The sequence below is a fragment of the Mya arenaria genome, chromosome 3, assembly GCF_026914265.1.
Source record: "Mya arenaria isolate MELC-2E11 chromosome 3, ASM2691426v1".
NCBI lineage: Eukaryota > Metazoa > Mollusca > Bivalvia > Myida > Myidae > Mya > Mya arenaria.
The window spans coordinates 23096181-23115256 of record NC_069124.1 but is presented as its reverse complement, the minus strand read 5'-3'; the positions used below and the strand labels follow the sequence as shown (position 1 = coordinate 23115256).

The following is a 19076-nucleotide window of genomic DNA, read 5'->3' as shown; positions in this document are numbered from 1 at the left end:
CGACCACCAGAATACTAGCACGGCGCTCTAACCAACTAAGCTGACCGGGCAGCTGGTTCTAACCCAAACACACAACCCTCCCCCATTAACCTGTTAAGGCTAAATCGTGCTATTTCCGTTAGTGTTATATGACCTTTAACAGAATGTGACCTTAATGAATGTCATGCAGTGTATGCACAAAGCACGATCGTTTCCCTTATCCTTAAACAAAATTACTTAATTATCATATACATTCTCCCTAAACCTTTTAAATCATTTCGTACCTCCGTGAGATAGATATTGTTTAAAGGGTTTAAGAAAAATAAATAAATCAAATAAATTTGTTTTGAAATATTTATAATATTACTATTTTCATTTCTTTGATATATATGATCTGACACGAGTTGTCATTTAATACAAGATTTTATTAAACGAGTTCATGAAACATGTAAGTAAGCAAGTCTCTGGCGTGCTTACTTACACCTTTTTTGGACGAGTTTAATAAAAAAAAATATTGTATGAAATGACGACTCGTGTCGTAGTTTTTATCACATGCTTAAAACGGTTTTTTTATTACCTATTTAATCTTATTTTTTGAACCCATTGTTTAACAGCCAAAGTACTCAAAGTGGAATGTCATCGATGCGCCATATAAATAGTTCCAAATTAAAATGACAAACATACCGAGCAGTTGTCAAATTTTAGTTTTGATAAAGCGCTTAAAGACACAAATATAAGAATGAGAGTACACTGAGAGTACATGCATTTAGGCGGTTTATGTGACCTACATCGATCTGATGATTGCATATTGCCTACAGTGTGTGTGGCAAGATGGAGATGTTTAAAATATTCTGGTGTTGTTTGCCACTAATGTGGCTGTATTTGTTGACTGACTTGATATTTTTGTGACTAGTGGTCGGCATTATCTGGTTTGGCGGAACATTGTTATGAGAAAGTTTTTGAACAAGATGCTTTCTGTACTATGATTCGTTAGCCATTTGTCTCCAGAAAGTCCTACAACTTCATTATTTAGGTATTATTTTAAGTACTGGTTGGCGTTTAAACCATTTTTTTCTAACAATGCGGAGGGATGTCAAGGTCGCGTGTGATTAGTCTGGCCAATATATTTGTCTGATATGTTATCTTACACACGTGTAAGATAAAAAATATTCGTAATGGGTATATTACACGTAAAACAAGGATAAGCATGTGATAAATGGTTATATTAAGCTAGCGATAGTGATAATTGAAAGGCGGGAAAGGGTGTTTGCGTGTCATTTCTACGGAGACATTCGTCTTGGGAATATTAAATTTTTTAACCTTCAAATTCATATCATTGTAAAATATAGGCGAGAAGGAGAATTATATAGATGATAAAATTATATTTGTATTTGTAAAATAGAGCATGTTGAGATATGTTCGTTATCCGATATTTGGAGGGTTAGTCTAAGAAACATTGTTTCGTGCATTGTTACGAACACAGGTTTCCTCGTCCATTTAAAAAACAAAAACGGGGCGGCTAGTAACCAAGAGACAAATTTTCGATCTTATCACTAAACAACGCATGGAGTAAGTTTATTAAGCCATGTTTTTTATTCTGATTAAATCGTGACATGCTCAGTTTGGGGGTGATTAGTTTTTATAATTTTTGATCGGAATATTTGACACTCGGATAAGTGTATGTATGTTTTTACAAGCATTTGTTGTTTTTGCTATTGTTTTGAAGTCACCCAATGTATCTGTTGTTGCCCAAACTAAACGAGTCGCATAAGCAGTGTGTGTTTGCTTATGTTTTTGTTAAGGGTGTGTTGAGACGCATTCATAATTCTTACGAGAGCTTTAGACATTATAGTGACATGTTAGCCCACTCTATCATTTGCTTTATCTTTTGTTTGTATGACCCTTGATGAATTTTAGAGTACTTCAACTGATAAAATAGTTTTTAAGCTTCCTTGTTCCTGGTGCAGAAACGTAGTTAAGACCAATGATAATGAAATGTGTTTAGATTTCGCTAAACGAAAATTGAAGATTCTGACAATTGGAAACATTTCGAAATATTTATTTCGTTTTAATCATTCGAAGAAACGTAAATATAGATGCACTACAGTTTTTTTTTGTTCGAAGAAAGCTGCCGCTTTACTCCTCGTTTGATCACCTCTTGAAGGTTGACTGGGATATAAATAATAAAGACTTTAAAACTGTTCAAAATAAGACTGACTGTCACATACGTTTTATTAATATGGTTGTATAGGGTATATAAATGTTTATCATGACGTTATTTATGTTCTGAAGCTTCAAATATCAAACAATTATTGAAAACTCACATGCTATCTGCCCTTTTTTCCGTCGTATCACATTTGTCCTTTATTTATTATATGATATATAAGTATTTGTATTACACTCCAAAGCAGCAATCTCTTCCATGGCCGGGATTTTTTGTTTTAAATCACGAATAGAGAAATCAATAATAATATGCATTTCTGATCCCTCTACTTTATTTATTAAAAATGGAAAAAAAAGGCCTAATGATAGTAAAAGTTAGATCTCATGAATTCAGATCTTAATAATTAAGAATGAGCGGAGTGAACGTAGCGAACGAGCCCTTCTTAGTCATTAGGATTCAGGTAACCTGACTTACAACCTCATTGACTGACACTTTGTCGATGCAACGTCTGAAGCAGGGATTGTGTATCGGACGTGTGGAAGTGTGCGGCCCTTTAAACACCCGCGAAAGTTGAAATTCTCAATGATTGCTTATCTGCTGTTTCATTGGCTGTGAATGTAGGTTGATTTCACAATACTCTAAAGATACGAAACAGTAGGTAAGACTATGAGATTGTTGCAGGCTCAATATAATTCGCATTTGATATGGATGTACCCAACTAACTTAAAACACCATTTTTTGAACTTAAATATACAAATATGTAATCTAATGCTTTGTCAGCAGTCTTATATGGCTGGTTTACATACCTTTTCACACAAATTGGCTCAATACAAGACAAAAAAATAAAATTGTCAAAACGTTCGATCTGTGAGAGTGCGCCTTTAAACTAAAGTATCAGCATGTCAACGCAATAATTAATTAATAATTTTGACAAACGCGGGGGCGAATTATTGAAGCGACTGTGCCTGGCCAAACTTAGTGTTGAAGAATTTCATATAGAACTCTGTCTTTAATTAACTAAAATATATGTTGAAGAAAATACGGGTGTGTTAGCTCTACATATCAGTTGTTATCTCAGTGTTAAAGTTTGATTCAGATCTAGTTTAAACTATTAGGGTTATCAATTGTTAATTTCAAACTTCCTTGTCGTATTTTATTCGTTTTAAGTGTGTTGCTAGATTAATAGGACTATTGTTTAGACAAGCTGGGTTTTATCAATCATGACGCTTTCTCTGGTAGGTACTTGATTTTTTCATCATAACCCCTGCTTTTGCAAATGTGTGTTTTCTTTACTGTATACGATTTCAAAATGCATCCACAGTATAACTTCGCCATTATTTTGATATTAAGAACATATTAACAAAACTATATTTTTTCACGTTCATCACAGATGAATTCTGCAAATCCATTGGTGGATTCTTATAGCGCTTTGTTCATTCGATTTCAATTTATATGAACCATTGCAATAGCAGGACAATCAAAAGAAAGTGTCAAAGAAAGATCTTCTTCAACTATCAAGACATTTAGACAATTTGAAGAGATTTAACCAGATAAATTGCGTTGATTTTCAGCACATAAGTGACGTTAAAACAATATATAGGCTGCCTGTGGGAGCGGTCTAATAATGACAGAGAGAATATGAATAGAACTATGTGGTCAACGGGTGGGGGCCAATGTTCCAGCAGTTTCTGATTGCACAGGAACTGCGAGAAAGCGCCGGTGCATTGTGTGTACGCACTCTTGTGTTTATTAAATTGGCGGCATTTTAACAATATATCAGCTTCGTCGAAAATATCACTTACAGGGACGTCTTAAAATTGGGTCTAGGGTTTTGTAGGCATCTGGATCCGCTAAACGTACCTTATCCTAGAAAAGCAAGAAATAACTACACAAATGACCATTATTTTTCGTAGGCGCGGACGTTAAATGTTTTTTGATAGTATTTACAGTATAAGATACGGTCAAATATTTTAACTGGTTTTGAATTAGAAGCTTGCTTATTAAGAATATGTACTAGGACGAGATTGTCCGTCCACATGCCTTGCTTTTTATTCGAAATATATTCATCTCATTTATAGACAGCCAAAAAGACCTGGGACTAGCTCTATAAATGACAAATATTAGAAAAATGAGTAATCCCAGGCAGCTTTTCATTGGAAGATTGCATAGCGACCTTGCATGTAACATGCTGCGCCTCAACCTACGGCCCCGCGCTATCCGTCCACTACTGCAATAACCACTCGAGTGCTACACGGATTCGAAAGGAAATTAAGCCTTTCTCATATTCGTTCAACGGAGCGGCAAGGCGAATGGGTAGTAGTATATTGCCGGTTCTGGGACAAAAAGTTGAAAACACATGAAAAAACATGAAAAACATGAAAATCGTTCGATTCTCCATTGAGGAATCGAAAGAATAACCATCGTTTCAAGGTAACGGTTACATCAATGTATGATTCTACCTAAATTTGCCCCCCCCCCCCAAATTCTGAACGGTCAGGAAAGCGTGCGACCCCGATAGGAGGTCGCAGAGCTCCCTTAAGCCTCAAGCGCCAGTGTCCATAGGCCAGCGTGTGGACCCCATTCTCCTGAATGACCCGCTTGTCATCGTTTGCGTTCAATGCTATTTTGTTTACCTCCTCCGTGAATATTTCATGACCGTGGCTGCGTATTACATTCATTTTTCGTAACTGCTCTTTTCGACTAAATAGACAGGTCTTGTAGTCATCAAAGCGAATCTTCATTTTGACCACACTCTGCTTAACACCTTTGCATCGTTTTTCTTCGTTACCTTTATACATCATATAACTGTAAAGCTTAGCCTTTAGTCCTACAAACTCATGCATAATCCTTCCACCACATTCATCCTTAAACATTCCTACAACCTTTTTGTTCACACCAGACTTGATACCAGATGGTAGATCAGCTGGGAAGTTGCTGGTATCAAACATGTGTTCTACATTTTCATTTATATCTGCGTAAAAGTCCTCTGTTTTAATCTCGTATGCTAAACTGTCAGTGTCAGTAAACAAAAGCTTAGCGCCGGACGTGCCACAAGCGTCCCAAATGTAGTTAGGTTTGATATAGTTGTAGTGAAAGTCATACATCAAGGTTTGGCTCAGTTTAAGAATACACATCCCCAAGTAAACCTGCTTGTCAAACCTATTCTTAGTCTTTTTCATATGTACCGCTACGAGATTTCATCGAAGATGGTACAATGTTTGTAGTTTGGCTTTTCAGATAATTTTACGGCCTTTGTTTCGTTGTTGACTAGTCTTATGTCAACCCTGTTTCGGATGTTTTCCATAGTCTTTCCAAAAACAGAGTTGTTCATGAGCTTAAAAAAGTCCTTTTCAAGGTCATTGGTTGCTTTAGCTCGAAGAGATGTGTTGAGTTCAATGTACTGTCTGAGCCAAGTACTTTCGATAAATTTGATACCTCTATTGATCTTTGTTATTTTTAAACCCAAGCTTTCATAGAGCTTAAGATTTTCGTAATGCACTACTTATTTAGTTTTGTTATTGAGATTAGGGATAAGTTTTTCAACCTTATTTACAGTGACTTGTTCTGGGGCTAGAGGGTAGTCGTTATGTAAATCAAGTCTTCGTGATACTCTAAATCTACTTACGAGGATGCTTGTCTCCGGTTTCCAATCATCGAGTTCGCTTTCACTCATCCACTCTAAACCACTTGTAGTAGAGGCTTGTTCATGGCCCATCCATACAGATTGTTTGCATCCAGATACTGTAGATACGCACTATACTTTTTAGGATCAAACTCATCCCCCATGTATTTATTATTAGTCTTACCATATCGGGTCATGATGGTTAAAACACCTCCTCTAATCCCGTTTCAATCATGAGTAACATGTCTGGATCGCATATCAATTCTAACTCAACCTCAGTCAATTTCAACGCAGCATCCCATGCCAAACCTGGTGCTGTATAATACCAGGCTGGAGCTAGGTAATAGTTTGTCAAGCATACATCACGGAAGGTCTCAAATACATCTATCAGAAGCAATACATCTGACGTGAGATACAGATTGTGATAGTCTCTCATCGTCTTACCTTCAAACTCTTTCCAGACCTGTTGCGCGTGTACATAGACTTCGTCCGAAATGTCATCGCCACTCAGCTTGGAATAAAACTCGTTTTTTGGAGGTAACTGCGTTTCAGCCAACCTTTTAAGACCATCGACGAAGTCATAGGGATAGACACCCTTACGTTTTAGCAAACTCAACTGCTTACCTTAATATTTACTTTCCAAGTTTACAAATTGATCTTTTTGAAGGTAACCGACCAGTTTATCTAGACTAGAAGCCATGAACTTGAAGCTGTCAATAAACCGCAGCTCATGCTTTACTTCCTTTTCTTCCCCCCTTTTGTCAGTATAATGGTCAATTACATACTGTTTGGTGAATGAGATGTATTTTTCTTCGTGTTTAGGGATGCAGTTAATATTACCCTCGGATTTGCCTAAGTTCTTAATGAAAAGGTGGGAGTCATACCCACTTAGGTTGTGAAAAACAACGGGGGTAAACTTATGTTTTCGGTACTTGAGGTTGCAATCCTTGTGAGAAGCTCCTCGATACTTATCAGAAAAATGGCAGTGAACTCTTACCTTCTTATCATTTTTATCAAAAACTCCTTGACATATCCAGCATCCTTTTCGAAATATCTTTGCTGTTTTTTGGAGATGATCATCTTAGCACGTCCACATTTTGTGTAGATGTCTTTAATGCTTTGTTCCAGGCTGTCAACAAAGATCTGAGATACATCCTCATCTTCAGTTTGCTTCGTGTAAATGATAGGATTTTGCTTGAGGTTAATCTTCTTTTAAATCTCATCATCAAAGCATTTGATGTAGTAACGAAACCCACTAGGTGTACGCTTTTATACTGTTTGGTGAAAGAATCGTAGGGGTAGGGTTGGGCAGTATCCAACTTTAGTGTGAAGATTTCAACGTCAGCATACACAATAAAGGGCACTCTCATTGACTTGAAAACGTGTTTAAAATTTAAGGTTGATCCTTTTTTCGGCATTTCAATCTTTACAGCATCAATGGAGTCGCAGTACTCTTTATGCTTACTTAAGAAATCCTCTGAGATGAATGAGTTAAGGCAACGGAGACAGTAATGTCTTGTATGTTCGTTTTTACTCGATTGGGCGGACAACAATCTGCTCATGCTCTTAATGAGACAGTAGTGTTGTTTTCCCCATCATCTATAAGTAAAAGGTTAACGCAAGTGTTATGCTCATGTTTGCTAATCCTACGAGGATAGACGTCTCCATTTTCATAGCCGAAAACATTGACAGAGATGGTGGCATTTTGTCTTTCAAACCTATCTATCGCCTTTAGGGTAACCGGATACTCAATACCATTCATTTATAAGAGATCTTTATGATCCTTTAGTGATTAATCGATACGTTCTGCATGCTTTTCGATAGGATTCAACGCTCGCAATACACTCCACATAAAGCACATGTCAACCTCGTTTTTCATGTTCGTGATTGCCTTTTTCGATGCAAGCTTTTGGGGGAGTGGAATATAAGAGTTACCTCGCAGTGGTTCATACTTGACTGTATGAATCTCCAGACCGATGATATCTTTGAACACTCAATTACTACCCTGTCTTTGAAAGTTTGATATTGCTTCCATAATCCTATCAGTCATTGTGGTATACAGATCGCTCACATCTGTTCCTTCTAGATTAACCTCAATTTTAAATGATGCAGGCTCTGATATAACATCACCTGTTAGTATACTAGTTCTCTCCATTCTACAGTTAAGTATTACTTTAATTTTTGTCATACGGTTCGCGGAAATAAGTCTAACAACATCGGGTCTTACAGCATTTAAAAATGTTTGTGGAATGTAACCGCTTCTTCCCTCAATCTCGTATTGCGTAGTAAATCTTCTTAAAGCCGACCTATTTTCCTTAACTTCGAAAGGTCTGACTTTCTTGTATGTCTTTTTCACATGCTCTCTGACCTCATCCAATGTTTGGCTGAAGGTTTGCGGCTCAACATAATCACTAAGCCATTCAGTAAATTGTGTTGCCTTGTTTTTGATAAACTGAGGCGTCACACGTGTTGCTGCGTGTTTGATAAACTGAGGTGTTACACCCAATACAGCATTCAAAGCTGTATTACCGATTCTCTTGAACATATCCATTTCTATTAGAGATATATTTGTTCTTTAAGTCATTTTCATAAAAAATAATTTTTTTCATAAACTCATCAAGATTGGCATGAAGTGTTCCGCATTACATATGATGAAAAAATTACATCATATGTAAATAACCTATTCCGATTTGGCACGAAGTGGCACGAAGTCTTTATCCTCCCTCTCCTCAACTTTAACTAGGTACTTTTTATTCCAAACCCTATTATTCCAAAATGTTATGGTTCTTGGTGACTTTTTGATGAAACGAGCTGCCTTGTAAATGGATGGAACTTTATACTCCTTATCTAATGTGGCATCCGTTAATGTCACATGCTTCGGGTTGTTTCTGATTGTCTTTAGTTGCGTCTGCGACTCCATAACCTCCTTAGGTAGAAGACCTCTTTTTTCCAACAGCTCTTTCAATTGAGGTTTGTTACAGCGAAAGTAGCCTTCTATTTTGTTGTCTTTCAAGGTCTGTCGTAGTACTGATAGTTTGGTTGCCATTTTATATCTAAGATACATTTTCTTTAAGTCATTTTCAAGATTTGTTTAGTTAGGCAAGCTCCCTTAATAGATAACATTCATCTTCTCTCCGTCTGACTGAAATGATAGCATTTTATCCGAGATGACTAGAGCAAATGCTTGTGTATCCGCGGGTACATGTGCATTGAACTGCGCTTTGACCTTGATGTCTGTCACAGAGGTCTTTAGCCTCAGACTCTGCTTGCTTACATCAAACACAAAGAGTGGATATAAATCCTTGTAAACGCTCGGAGTGATGTTCGGATTACTCACCGACTCATCCATGTGAAAAAACTTGGATATGAATGCCGCAGCGTCGCCATATACCCGACTAAACTGTTGCTTAATAAATGAAATATTGTAATCAATAGCGGGGTATCTAGTTTCATTTAACGTGACGTGCATGTTACTCAAATTAACGTTGTCAAAGATAGCCGAATTCTTCGTCTGATCGTTATCTTTTCCAGTCTGGAATCCAACAATAATCCAACGAGGTTTTTCTGGTGAAGGCTTGACACCAAGTCTCCAGGTAAAGCTGGTGCTCTGAGGGACGGTGATATTTCACATTGTCTCATTCGGTAACCCACCGGTAGAGTCACCTTAGATTGAATCGTCTTGTATAGCTGAAACATTTCAGCATCAGCTGGTAGCACGTGTGGCATAAACCATGAACGCTAATCAAGAGTTACTTGAGCCCCCGGATCCGGATCTGGTACTACGCGGAAAATTGTATCATTATTACCCTTTCTGGTGAGAGTCAACGTTTGCCTCATCCCATACAAGATTTTATTGTAATCCTCACAAAATCCGAGGATATGCTTGAGAGGTATCCTGAAACTAAAGGTTCCTTTAGGATCTGGAGATTGAATGATGTACAGTTGTCGAATACAAAACCCTGTATTATGTTTAAGAGTGTTTTCAAGAGTGTCATCTAGAGCAGCCGCCGTGTCTTTAAACCACAGCTGATTTAACCCCTGACTTTTGCTAAAGTCATCGGGATATTTTAACAAACCTAACATGGTAGTTCCCTGTCCCGGAGAATTGATAGATTCAATCTCTTGCGAAGAGATCTGATATTTGATGTTACTCAACAAATATACAGTTGCATTGTTTGTTAGAGAAACGACAGCGTCATCAGCATATTCTGTACCATCAGCTTTTGTGAGTTTACCTTCGACAAGGAGATAAGACTCACCCGGATGTGTGAATATATCTTGCGTCTCGATGCTGATTCTGATCTCACCACCAGGATTGTTTAGACTTGCCCCAGTAACAGGATTATACTGTTTGTGTTCGTATGATTCAATACTTTCATCTTTTATAGATGCCTCAGTAAAATTTAGAATGTCTAGATTTCTCATTTTTTAAAATAACAAGATAATTATTTTTAACTCATTTACGAGAGTAAAACAAATTTAACCACCATAAGTCAGATATAGTTGTGGGGTTGCCTTTGCACCTCCGAGGTATATGCTTCTAAGCTTAACGTATTTTACCCCATTGACCTTAAATCCCATATTTTTCTTAATCTTTGGATAAATCCTATTACCATATACAAGCGTTACCTTATCCAGAGCTTCCTCATCTACTAGGTATTCATTTACCATTGTCTCTATTTCTTTCATCTTGTTCAGATTCTTTTCTATCAATGTAATAGGTACTGATTCGGTGCCATACTTACGCTTTTGAAAAGCCCCCGCCTCAACTTCACCACTCAGTTTTATCACCGCATTTTTAATGATGATAGCCGCAGACTAATACTTGGGATAGTCAACTATTTTCAAATCTAGATTACTCATGTTTTTTTAATAGAATTTTGATTTCTTTAACTCATTTTAATACTTTTCAGAATCTACCATTCAACTTTCGAACAAGATCTTGTATAGCTATAGCATTTTGATTGGCCCCTGAACCATTAATTAAGGAGTTGATGTTTTCCGAACGCGAGGCTTTCCGCCCGGTGATTTGGAGTCACACCCGTAAAAAATGTACTTAAGATTTTATTTGCCCTTTCTTAATGGTTTTGTTTTGGGGCGAGCCTTTTGGTCACCCCCCTTTCAACAAGTTTTGCACCCGCATCAATAGCCGCTTTTTGTCCTATCTGTAAAGCCTTCTTTGACCCTTCTCTAGCAATACCTAAGCTGACATCTCCTAAAAACACTCTTGAAAGCATACTCGCAACAGAATCAAGGATTCCGGAGCCGCCAATAATTATAACATACCGACTTTTAAATCCGCGATTTTTTATAATCAACATGCTGTTTTATAGTTGAGAAAAAACCTTTTTAATTGTATCATTGTTTACTACTTTTTGACTCTTCAACTGATTTAAAATTAATACTATCTCATCCTTTACTCCGGTATTTCCCGCCTTCATGCTTGCCAACAGTAGTTCAACACGGTCTAGTATTACGTCTGTGGATGATGGATATGCCACCCCTTCCCCAAACTGTTGGTGCTGCAATCGATCTTCCCAAATATCTTTCAAGAGATTTTTCCACTTCCAACTCTTACTCACTTTTGGTTGATTAACATTAGGGTGATTTCCTCTGTGTAATGTGTTCGTGTTGTACATTATATCAGCATACGCATCATAGTCTTGATATGTGTAAACCCTATCATCTGGCACTTTACTGATCAATAATTCCCATAGACCGGGTGTTCCATCATACTCTTTATCTCCAATAACTATATGCATCGACTATCGTTATAGGTTTATCACCAATAAAAAAGTTTCCATGTTTATCATATATTCCATACGTCTTGTCAACACCATTCTTTGATGCAAACTTTCTCAAGTACTATAGGACCAAATAAGTTGGTTTCTTTAGTTTGAGAGACTTCAGGATCCAGCATCTTGATACTTTGAAACTGAGGAAATGATAAGGACTCGTTCCTTGCTATCGCTGTTGGAATCTCTTCAGCCCCCTTTTTTTAATAGGTTTAAGCTCACTAAGAATATCCTCCGTCATCTCCCGCTGAGTCGATGTTACGGGTTTAAAAAAACTTCGAGAGTTCACCTTTCATATTTCGCTTATCTACACGCTCGGTGATATTGTTTTGCTGAATGTTTCGTTTGGTTTTTAGATACTCTTGAACAATAAAGTCCCTCTTCTTCGGGTCTGTTATTTTTAGAAACGACATTTTTTATAGGGCTGGATTTTTTTTCATCACGTTTTTCATCACGTTTTTCATCACGCTTTTCATCACGTTTTTCATCACGCTTTTTATCACGTTTTTCATCACGCTTTTCATCACGTTTTTCATCACGCTTTATTGTTGGCACTCTGTTTCTTACCAAACAGTTTACGAAAAGACGGTCTCGCATCTAATAATGTGTTTTTCATCTCGGAATCCATGGTTTTCTTACTGCTTCGTCTCAATCCTTCTTTCATCTCCCTAAACTTTCTCAGCTCAGAAACTATCACGGTGAACTCTTCATCAGATATATAGTCATCCATAATAGATTAAGAGATGTGTTCCTCGATCGTGTTTAGTTTTCGCCATCATTTGAATCTGTAAATGCTTTTCTTCTTTTAATGGGAGTTTCTTATTTATAAAACCTCCTCCTGTAGCAGTAGCTTCCATAACAGTTACCGCAGGAATAGCAATAACGGTTGAAAGTAGACCTACCCCACCTATACCAAGACCCATACTCACGGTTATGAGACCTGTATCAATTATCTGTATGATGTTACTTTCGCTGTGATACTTTTTACTTAGAGCTTGTTGCTTATCACGCTCATACTCAAGCAGTCTTTGAATTTCATTAATTGTCTGTAATCGATATCCATGTCCTTTATCTAGTGGAGGTGCAGAAGCTATTGCACCTCCAACATTATCGAGTGATGGAAAAAGTGTGTTGTTCTTTTGCTCTACTTCCATATTTTTAGTATGGATATATTTTTAACCCGCTTATGGGACGCAGCCGCACCCTTGTGGGGCGCAGCCGCACCCTTGCTAGGGACGAGCACTTGCCATCATCGTTCGAGGGGTGCAGCCGCACCCTTGCCCTCAAAGACGGAGAACCTATTTTTAAACTCCTCCATACACCGTCTGAGCGCAGTTTATGAATCTGTATCCAGAGCATCAGTATACTTGTTAGCAGCATGTGTAACAGCTAAATCCGCAGCCTCATAATCTTTTCTAACGTCTTTAAGTTCAGTATCTACATACTTTTTAACCTTTTCATCACGGTTATTCGCATATTTTTAGCACGTTGGAAGATATCATCAGCATCATCCGTATATTTTTCAATGGTGGTATCTACTCCAGTAAAGATGTTTTGAAGTTGAAGTATTTTTTTACCGATATAATCATCGAGAACACTAAGACTATAATCTAAATACTGTTTAGTGGATGCATCTTGATGAACACTCGGGTTAACTAAATTCATAATTCTATTTGTGCTCATATCAATAAGACCGGTTGCCGTACTTGTCCCATCCCTTCTTAAAAAAATATTGTTTATGTAAGTAGCTTTAACTCCAGAGACTTCTGTAGGCCTATCCCTACTACTACTACCAAATGTATCAACAGGCATTTTTTATAATGTAGTTTTTTTTTAAATTAGATTGTTGATAATGTTTTGCAAGCTGTCTCCATCTGACAATAGTTTCAAAACATACAAGCATAGATGCCAACAGATGTTTCAGCCCTTTGAACTTGATGAGTGTTGTATGTAATTGGCATTCGGGTGCTTTGCATCAAATATTTTATCAACTCAGTAGGTGGTTGTTAACCATAACTATCAAAATAGAGCTTGCTTTTTTCATCTTTCCACCACGCAACCCAATGTGTACCACCACCAGTACTAGTTCCAAATTGATCATTTATGTTGTCGTTGTTATCTAGGTTGAGTATACCACACTCTTTTTTTGTCCGAGCCCCTGGCGAGGCTTTCCGAGCCCCTGGCGAGGCTTTAGACAATCACCCAACTCATTGCGCATAAACACCCCTTTTCAATGTGGTATTTTTAATAACTCCACAGCATCTATCAATTCTAGATTGCTTAATGGTTTGTTTGGTAAGGCTACCTTGTCAACTGATATGTTCATTTTATTAAAACTATATTTTTGTTTTTATGTCAGAAAGGTCACTTTGTTACACCCATGAATTAAACGACTCTGGATAACCGATCCACTTTACAAGAGCCTTTTTACCCTTCCTTTGTATCACCCTCTCAATTCTAAAAATCTCTTGGTCAGTCTTTTGAAGCTCCTGCTCGTAAAATGTACCTTGAATTTCTTCTTTGTTGTATTTTTTAATTTTTTATGTTACAGGGTTGGTATACTGAATCTCTGATACTGTAAACACCTCCTCAGTCCATCTCGGTGTGTGACCCTTTTCAAACGTTTTCTTTTTCTTGGTAATCCTAACCAAATCACCAACAGCATTTATGATCCTAAGCCTCGCCAGGGGCTCGGTAAGCCTCGGCAGGGGCTCGGTAAGCCTCGCCAGGGGCTCGGCATACATATTTTAATACACACGATTCTCATTCTTTTTACTAGCTTCTACATGAGTCATCTTTATCGAAGAATGCTTTGTGTCGTTATATTGATCTACAAGATCATTCAATATATCAATGTACTTGTTGGTAGAATTAGCGCTACAGTACTTCCACATTTTCTCCTTCATTGTTCTGTTCCGTCTTTGAACCACAGATGACTTCTCTTCATTTTCCGTACTGTAGATCACAACAAGGTTTTGTACATCCTTGTTATAGAACTCTTTACCCTTTTCCACCCACATTTTCTTCGGTCTCCTCTCCATTAAGATTTGTTTCAATGCATCTGCAACAGACTTCCCAGTCTTATCTTTTAGCGGTATCATCCAACCATACTTTGAGAAGACGTCAATTACAGTCAGTAAGAACTTGACGTTTTTGTTTTCTCTGGAAAAGCTCTGCATGTCTACTAAATCAGCGGCCCAAATTTTATCTATACCGTTAACGTAGACTCTTCGTTTTTGAAACTTTGTATTGACTGGCTTTGTAGTTCATTAGCTAATTGGTCAGTCCAAACTAATTGGACCTTTTTTAGGTTGTTTAACACCCATCCCAAAATTCATCTTAGTTCCAATTATGTTTTGGACGATGCTTCGGTCAAACCTTTCACGTAAAGATGGGTTGTAAATCCCATCCATCTCTTTTATCATAATTTTATCACACACACGATTTCGCGTACCGGTTTCTTTATTTTTGGCGTAGCACACATCATGATGATACGCGGCATTATCAACACGATTTATTAGAACTCTCCAAGGCTTAAGAGTCATGTCTTTATTCAGCCTTTTGTTTAAATTTGTCCCAGGCCCCGTGAAATTATGCCCCGGTAGAAGCATTTCGAATGGAAGCTTGTTAATTAGGTTGTTCATGACCCCACTTCCGTGGACTCACATGATCTTTGATGACCTGTTGCTTGAAAAGCAGAACAAATGTGAGTCCTATTACATTCGTGGAAGACACTCGAACGTGGACTGCTTCTGCCTTTCACAAAACTACTTTAAACTCCCTAGACAGAATATTCGCGAAAATGCAAACTTTATATGTTTCTTTTCTCAGGATCTCAAAAATATTAGCCACATCTACAACGATCATGTCAGCAGTGATATGACAAAGGATGAGTTTATAATTTTATGTACAAAAACTAGGGAAAAAAACACATGGTTTTGTTTTAATTGACTTGACTTGTAAAAAACATAATGGAAAGTATAGGAGTGGGTTTGATAACTTTTACATCCCGGCTTAGTAAAGAAGGGTGCGGCTGCGCCCCACAAAGCACCCGTTATTTAAAAAAAATGTTGTATTAAAAAATGAATGCAATCAGTATTGATCTGTTAGAACGTATAAGTTGCGCCTGCGACTTCATAACCAAAAATACAAAGCCTAAACAATCATTCCCGATTGTGGTGAGTGATAATAAAACTGAAATCAACACTAAGTTTAACCCACCATTACAATTCGATAAGACTAAGAAATATGAAATGGCTCTAGTCAACCTAGAGACGTACTACGCTTCCAAACATCGATTCTACAAACAACGTCTTAAGGTACTCTCATGACAACGGTGCTACATGGACAAACATTAATATATCTGAAGGTAGCTATGAGCTCGAAGATGTTAACGATCTCATTCAGTTTAAAATGAGACAAAATGGTCATTACGACACCATAAATGATAAATTCTACATTAGATTGTCGGCTAACCCCAGCACCCTTAAATCTATACTCACGCTGGAAAACAACTACCAGGTTGATTTTACAGTAGAAAACTCTCTCAGAACTGTTTTAGGGTTTTACAGTAAAATTTACACTGATGTCTACAACGAATCTGAAAATGTGGTCAACATCTTATCTCTCAACAGCATATTAGTCAACACAAATATAACTGCGGGCTCGATTTTAAATGGATCATCATCACCTATAATATATAGCTTTTTCCCAATGTCTCACCCGGATATAAAATCATTGAATACCCAAAATACCTAGTCTATCTTCCTATAACGATGGACACAATCAATAGTATGGAAACAGTGTTAACTGATCAAGACGGAAAACAGCTTAATCTTCGAGGAGAACAGTTGACTATACGATTTCATATTCGAGAGGATTATGAGGTCGCAGAGCTCCCTTAAGGGCTCGTCCCTCGCTACCGAGCCCCCCTTGCGAGACTTAAAAGAAAATGTTGTATTAAAAATGAATTATACGAACGTAACAGTGTCAATTTCGGACGGACAGAAAGAAAATCTCAAATCAGCTCTTCAATCTGGAGAAGCTGTTTCCATAAGATTAAGTCATCTCGACCTTAATGGGGAAGATGTTCTTGCAATAACAAAAGCTCAAGTCACTAAAATGACAAAAGCATATCAAAATGGGAAAGGGGTAACAATCAAAATGAGTAAGACTCAAATCAGACATAATCTTAAAGTGGAGGGGGGGGGTTCTTCCTATGCTTGCAGGATTAGCAGCTACAGTAGCACCCATTTTTATTAAAAACAGTTCTTCCAGCTTTAGGTGTTGAAGCGATTTCAGGACTTGCAAGTACGGGTGTGTCAAAGTTACTGGGTAATGGACTATACCTTAAAAAGGGTGGATGTGTTTGTCAGGTTGAGACGGACGGTAAGGGATTATATTTAGGACAAGCAAGCGGTTCTGGTTTTCAATCGGTAGGGGACGGCTTGTACTTGAAAAAAGAGGGTGTGACTTATGATGGTCTGTTTATCTTTTGGTAAAAACAGCCCCTTTAAAAGTATCCCGATCTTAGGAACGCTTTTGTAGGGAGCTCTGCGACCTCCTAGGCCTCGCTAGCGGCTCGGTAAGGGAGCTCTACACTAATGTATTTAAAAAACAAATACACCATTACTCCCTTACTCAACCACATACAATTCAATGGAAACCAATGATGGAAGTTGAGTTTAAACCAGTAAAGCTGGCGCCTAAGAGCTCATCCCTCGGTAAGTGCTCGTCCCTCGCTAGGAGGTCGCAGAGCTTCCTTAACGAGCCCCTGGCGAGGCCTACGGAAGAAAAACGGTGCAAAGGTGTTAAGCAGAGTGTGGTCAAAAAGGAGATTAGCTTTGATGACTACAAGATCTTTCTGTTTGGTCCAAAAGAGCAGTTACGAAAAATGAATGTAATACGCAGCCACGGTCATGAAATATTCACGGAGGAGGTAAATGAAATAGCATTGAGCGCAAACGATGACAAGCGGGTCATTCAGGAGGATGGGGTGCACACGCTGGCCTATGGACATTGGCGATTGATGCTTAAGGGAGCTCTGCGACCTCCTATCGGGCTCGCACGCTTGCCTGACCGTTCAGAATTTGGAGGGCAAATTTAGGTAGAATCATACATTGATGTAACCGTTACCTTGAAACGATGGTCATTCGTTCGATTCCTCAATGGAGAATAGAACGATTTTCATGTTTTTCATGTGTTTTTAACTTTTTGTCCCAGAAACGGCAATATACTACTACTCGAATGAAACAGCGATTGATTTTGACGCCCGATAATGCGTCGTATAAACGGCAAAATTAACGCACGAGCGTCGCCACTGCTTGCGAGGCAAAGCCTTATTACCAAGTCAAAAACCCACAATTGAACGAATTTGTTTTGTAAATTATATTTTTCGCTCATTCACGGATAATACAAAGTGACATCGTGACGGAATGGTGTTGGGTCCTCAGAGTTTATTTCCGCTATAAGGACGGCATGTGCCTTACAAATGGACAATTTGAATCTGCTTGGCCCGCGAAGAGAGATTCATTAAATTGTGATCCATTGAAAATAATCCAGAAGCATTGGATACTGCCCAATGTATAAACGTTGCAATTAAAAAAAACTCGTATTCTGTAAAATGTGATTTTTGGGTAAATGTTTGAAAAAGTAGAAAAATATGAGAATTTCTGGAAGTTGCCAATAACTTTGTTAAATGTATTGCAATATATTCAGGTTTGAGATGATAAATTGTACTAACACTGATGGCTCCTTCGTACAGGCCTCAAGATAAACTTGCAGGGAAAGGGTTGTGATCTCTCCTCACATTTATCGATTTGAATCGAAACACTTAACTTCAAAATTATCATGATTAATCTTGTTGACACCTACGTATTATCCATTTTAAATTTTAAGTCTCAAGTTGGGGTTTTATGATCCGTACGTTTATGTGAGGGTTCGTAAAATGTTCTGTAAATGTGTTTGGAAACAATCCACCATTACTTTGACTTTATAGAATCAAAAGATTCCCACATTGTTATTGAAAAATAGATGAGATTCGTTACATATTTCTTAAAACTTATTCCTTTTAGCAGCTTTATTGTGTGTTTAGAGTTGGTTAACGGAAAACCCATAGTGTTGAGAACAATATTTTCTTTCACGAACTTGGTATTCGTAAGAATTCGTGATGTTCTTACATTAAATAGCCTGAATCTATCCTGCGTCTTTGAAAATTGAATAGTTATTTTTCGTACAGCGATGGAGACTTTGAGATACTTAGATCAGCACTGATGGGTCTTGTTAAGAGTTATGATGGCGTCTAGATGACTTCATGTAAAAGGTCCAGTTTTCAACATTTGCCATACCTGAGCCATCTATAAATAAAAAAAAATATCGTAAAATTGTACTCTCCATTGAGATTAATGAAATATATTATATTGATGCAAACGTATAATATACTTTAATACTTTTTAACAAAAAAGCTATACTTACTATCGTAATAGTAAGTGATTAAACATTTTTTATGCTTTCTCTG

The 19076-nt window shown here is 37.6% G+C and overlaps 1 protein-coding gene across 1 annotated transcript; it reads right to left on the bottom strand.

Annotated features, from left to right (window-relative positions):
- Positions 1–8874: 8874 nt before the first annotated feature.
- On the bottom strand, positions 8875–10190 carry LOC128225856 (uncharacterized). Its single transcript, XM_052935752.1, has 2 exons — positions 9519–10190; positions 8875–9297 (listed from the first exon to the last, which is right to left on the bottom strand). The coding sequence occupies exons 1-2, from the start codon at positions 10188–10190 to the stop codon at positions 8875–8877; spliced, it is 1095 nt and encodes a 364-aa protein (XP_052791712.1).
- Between the last annotated feature and the right edge of the window lie 8886 nt (positions 10191–19076).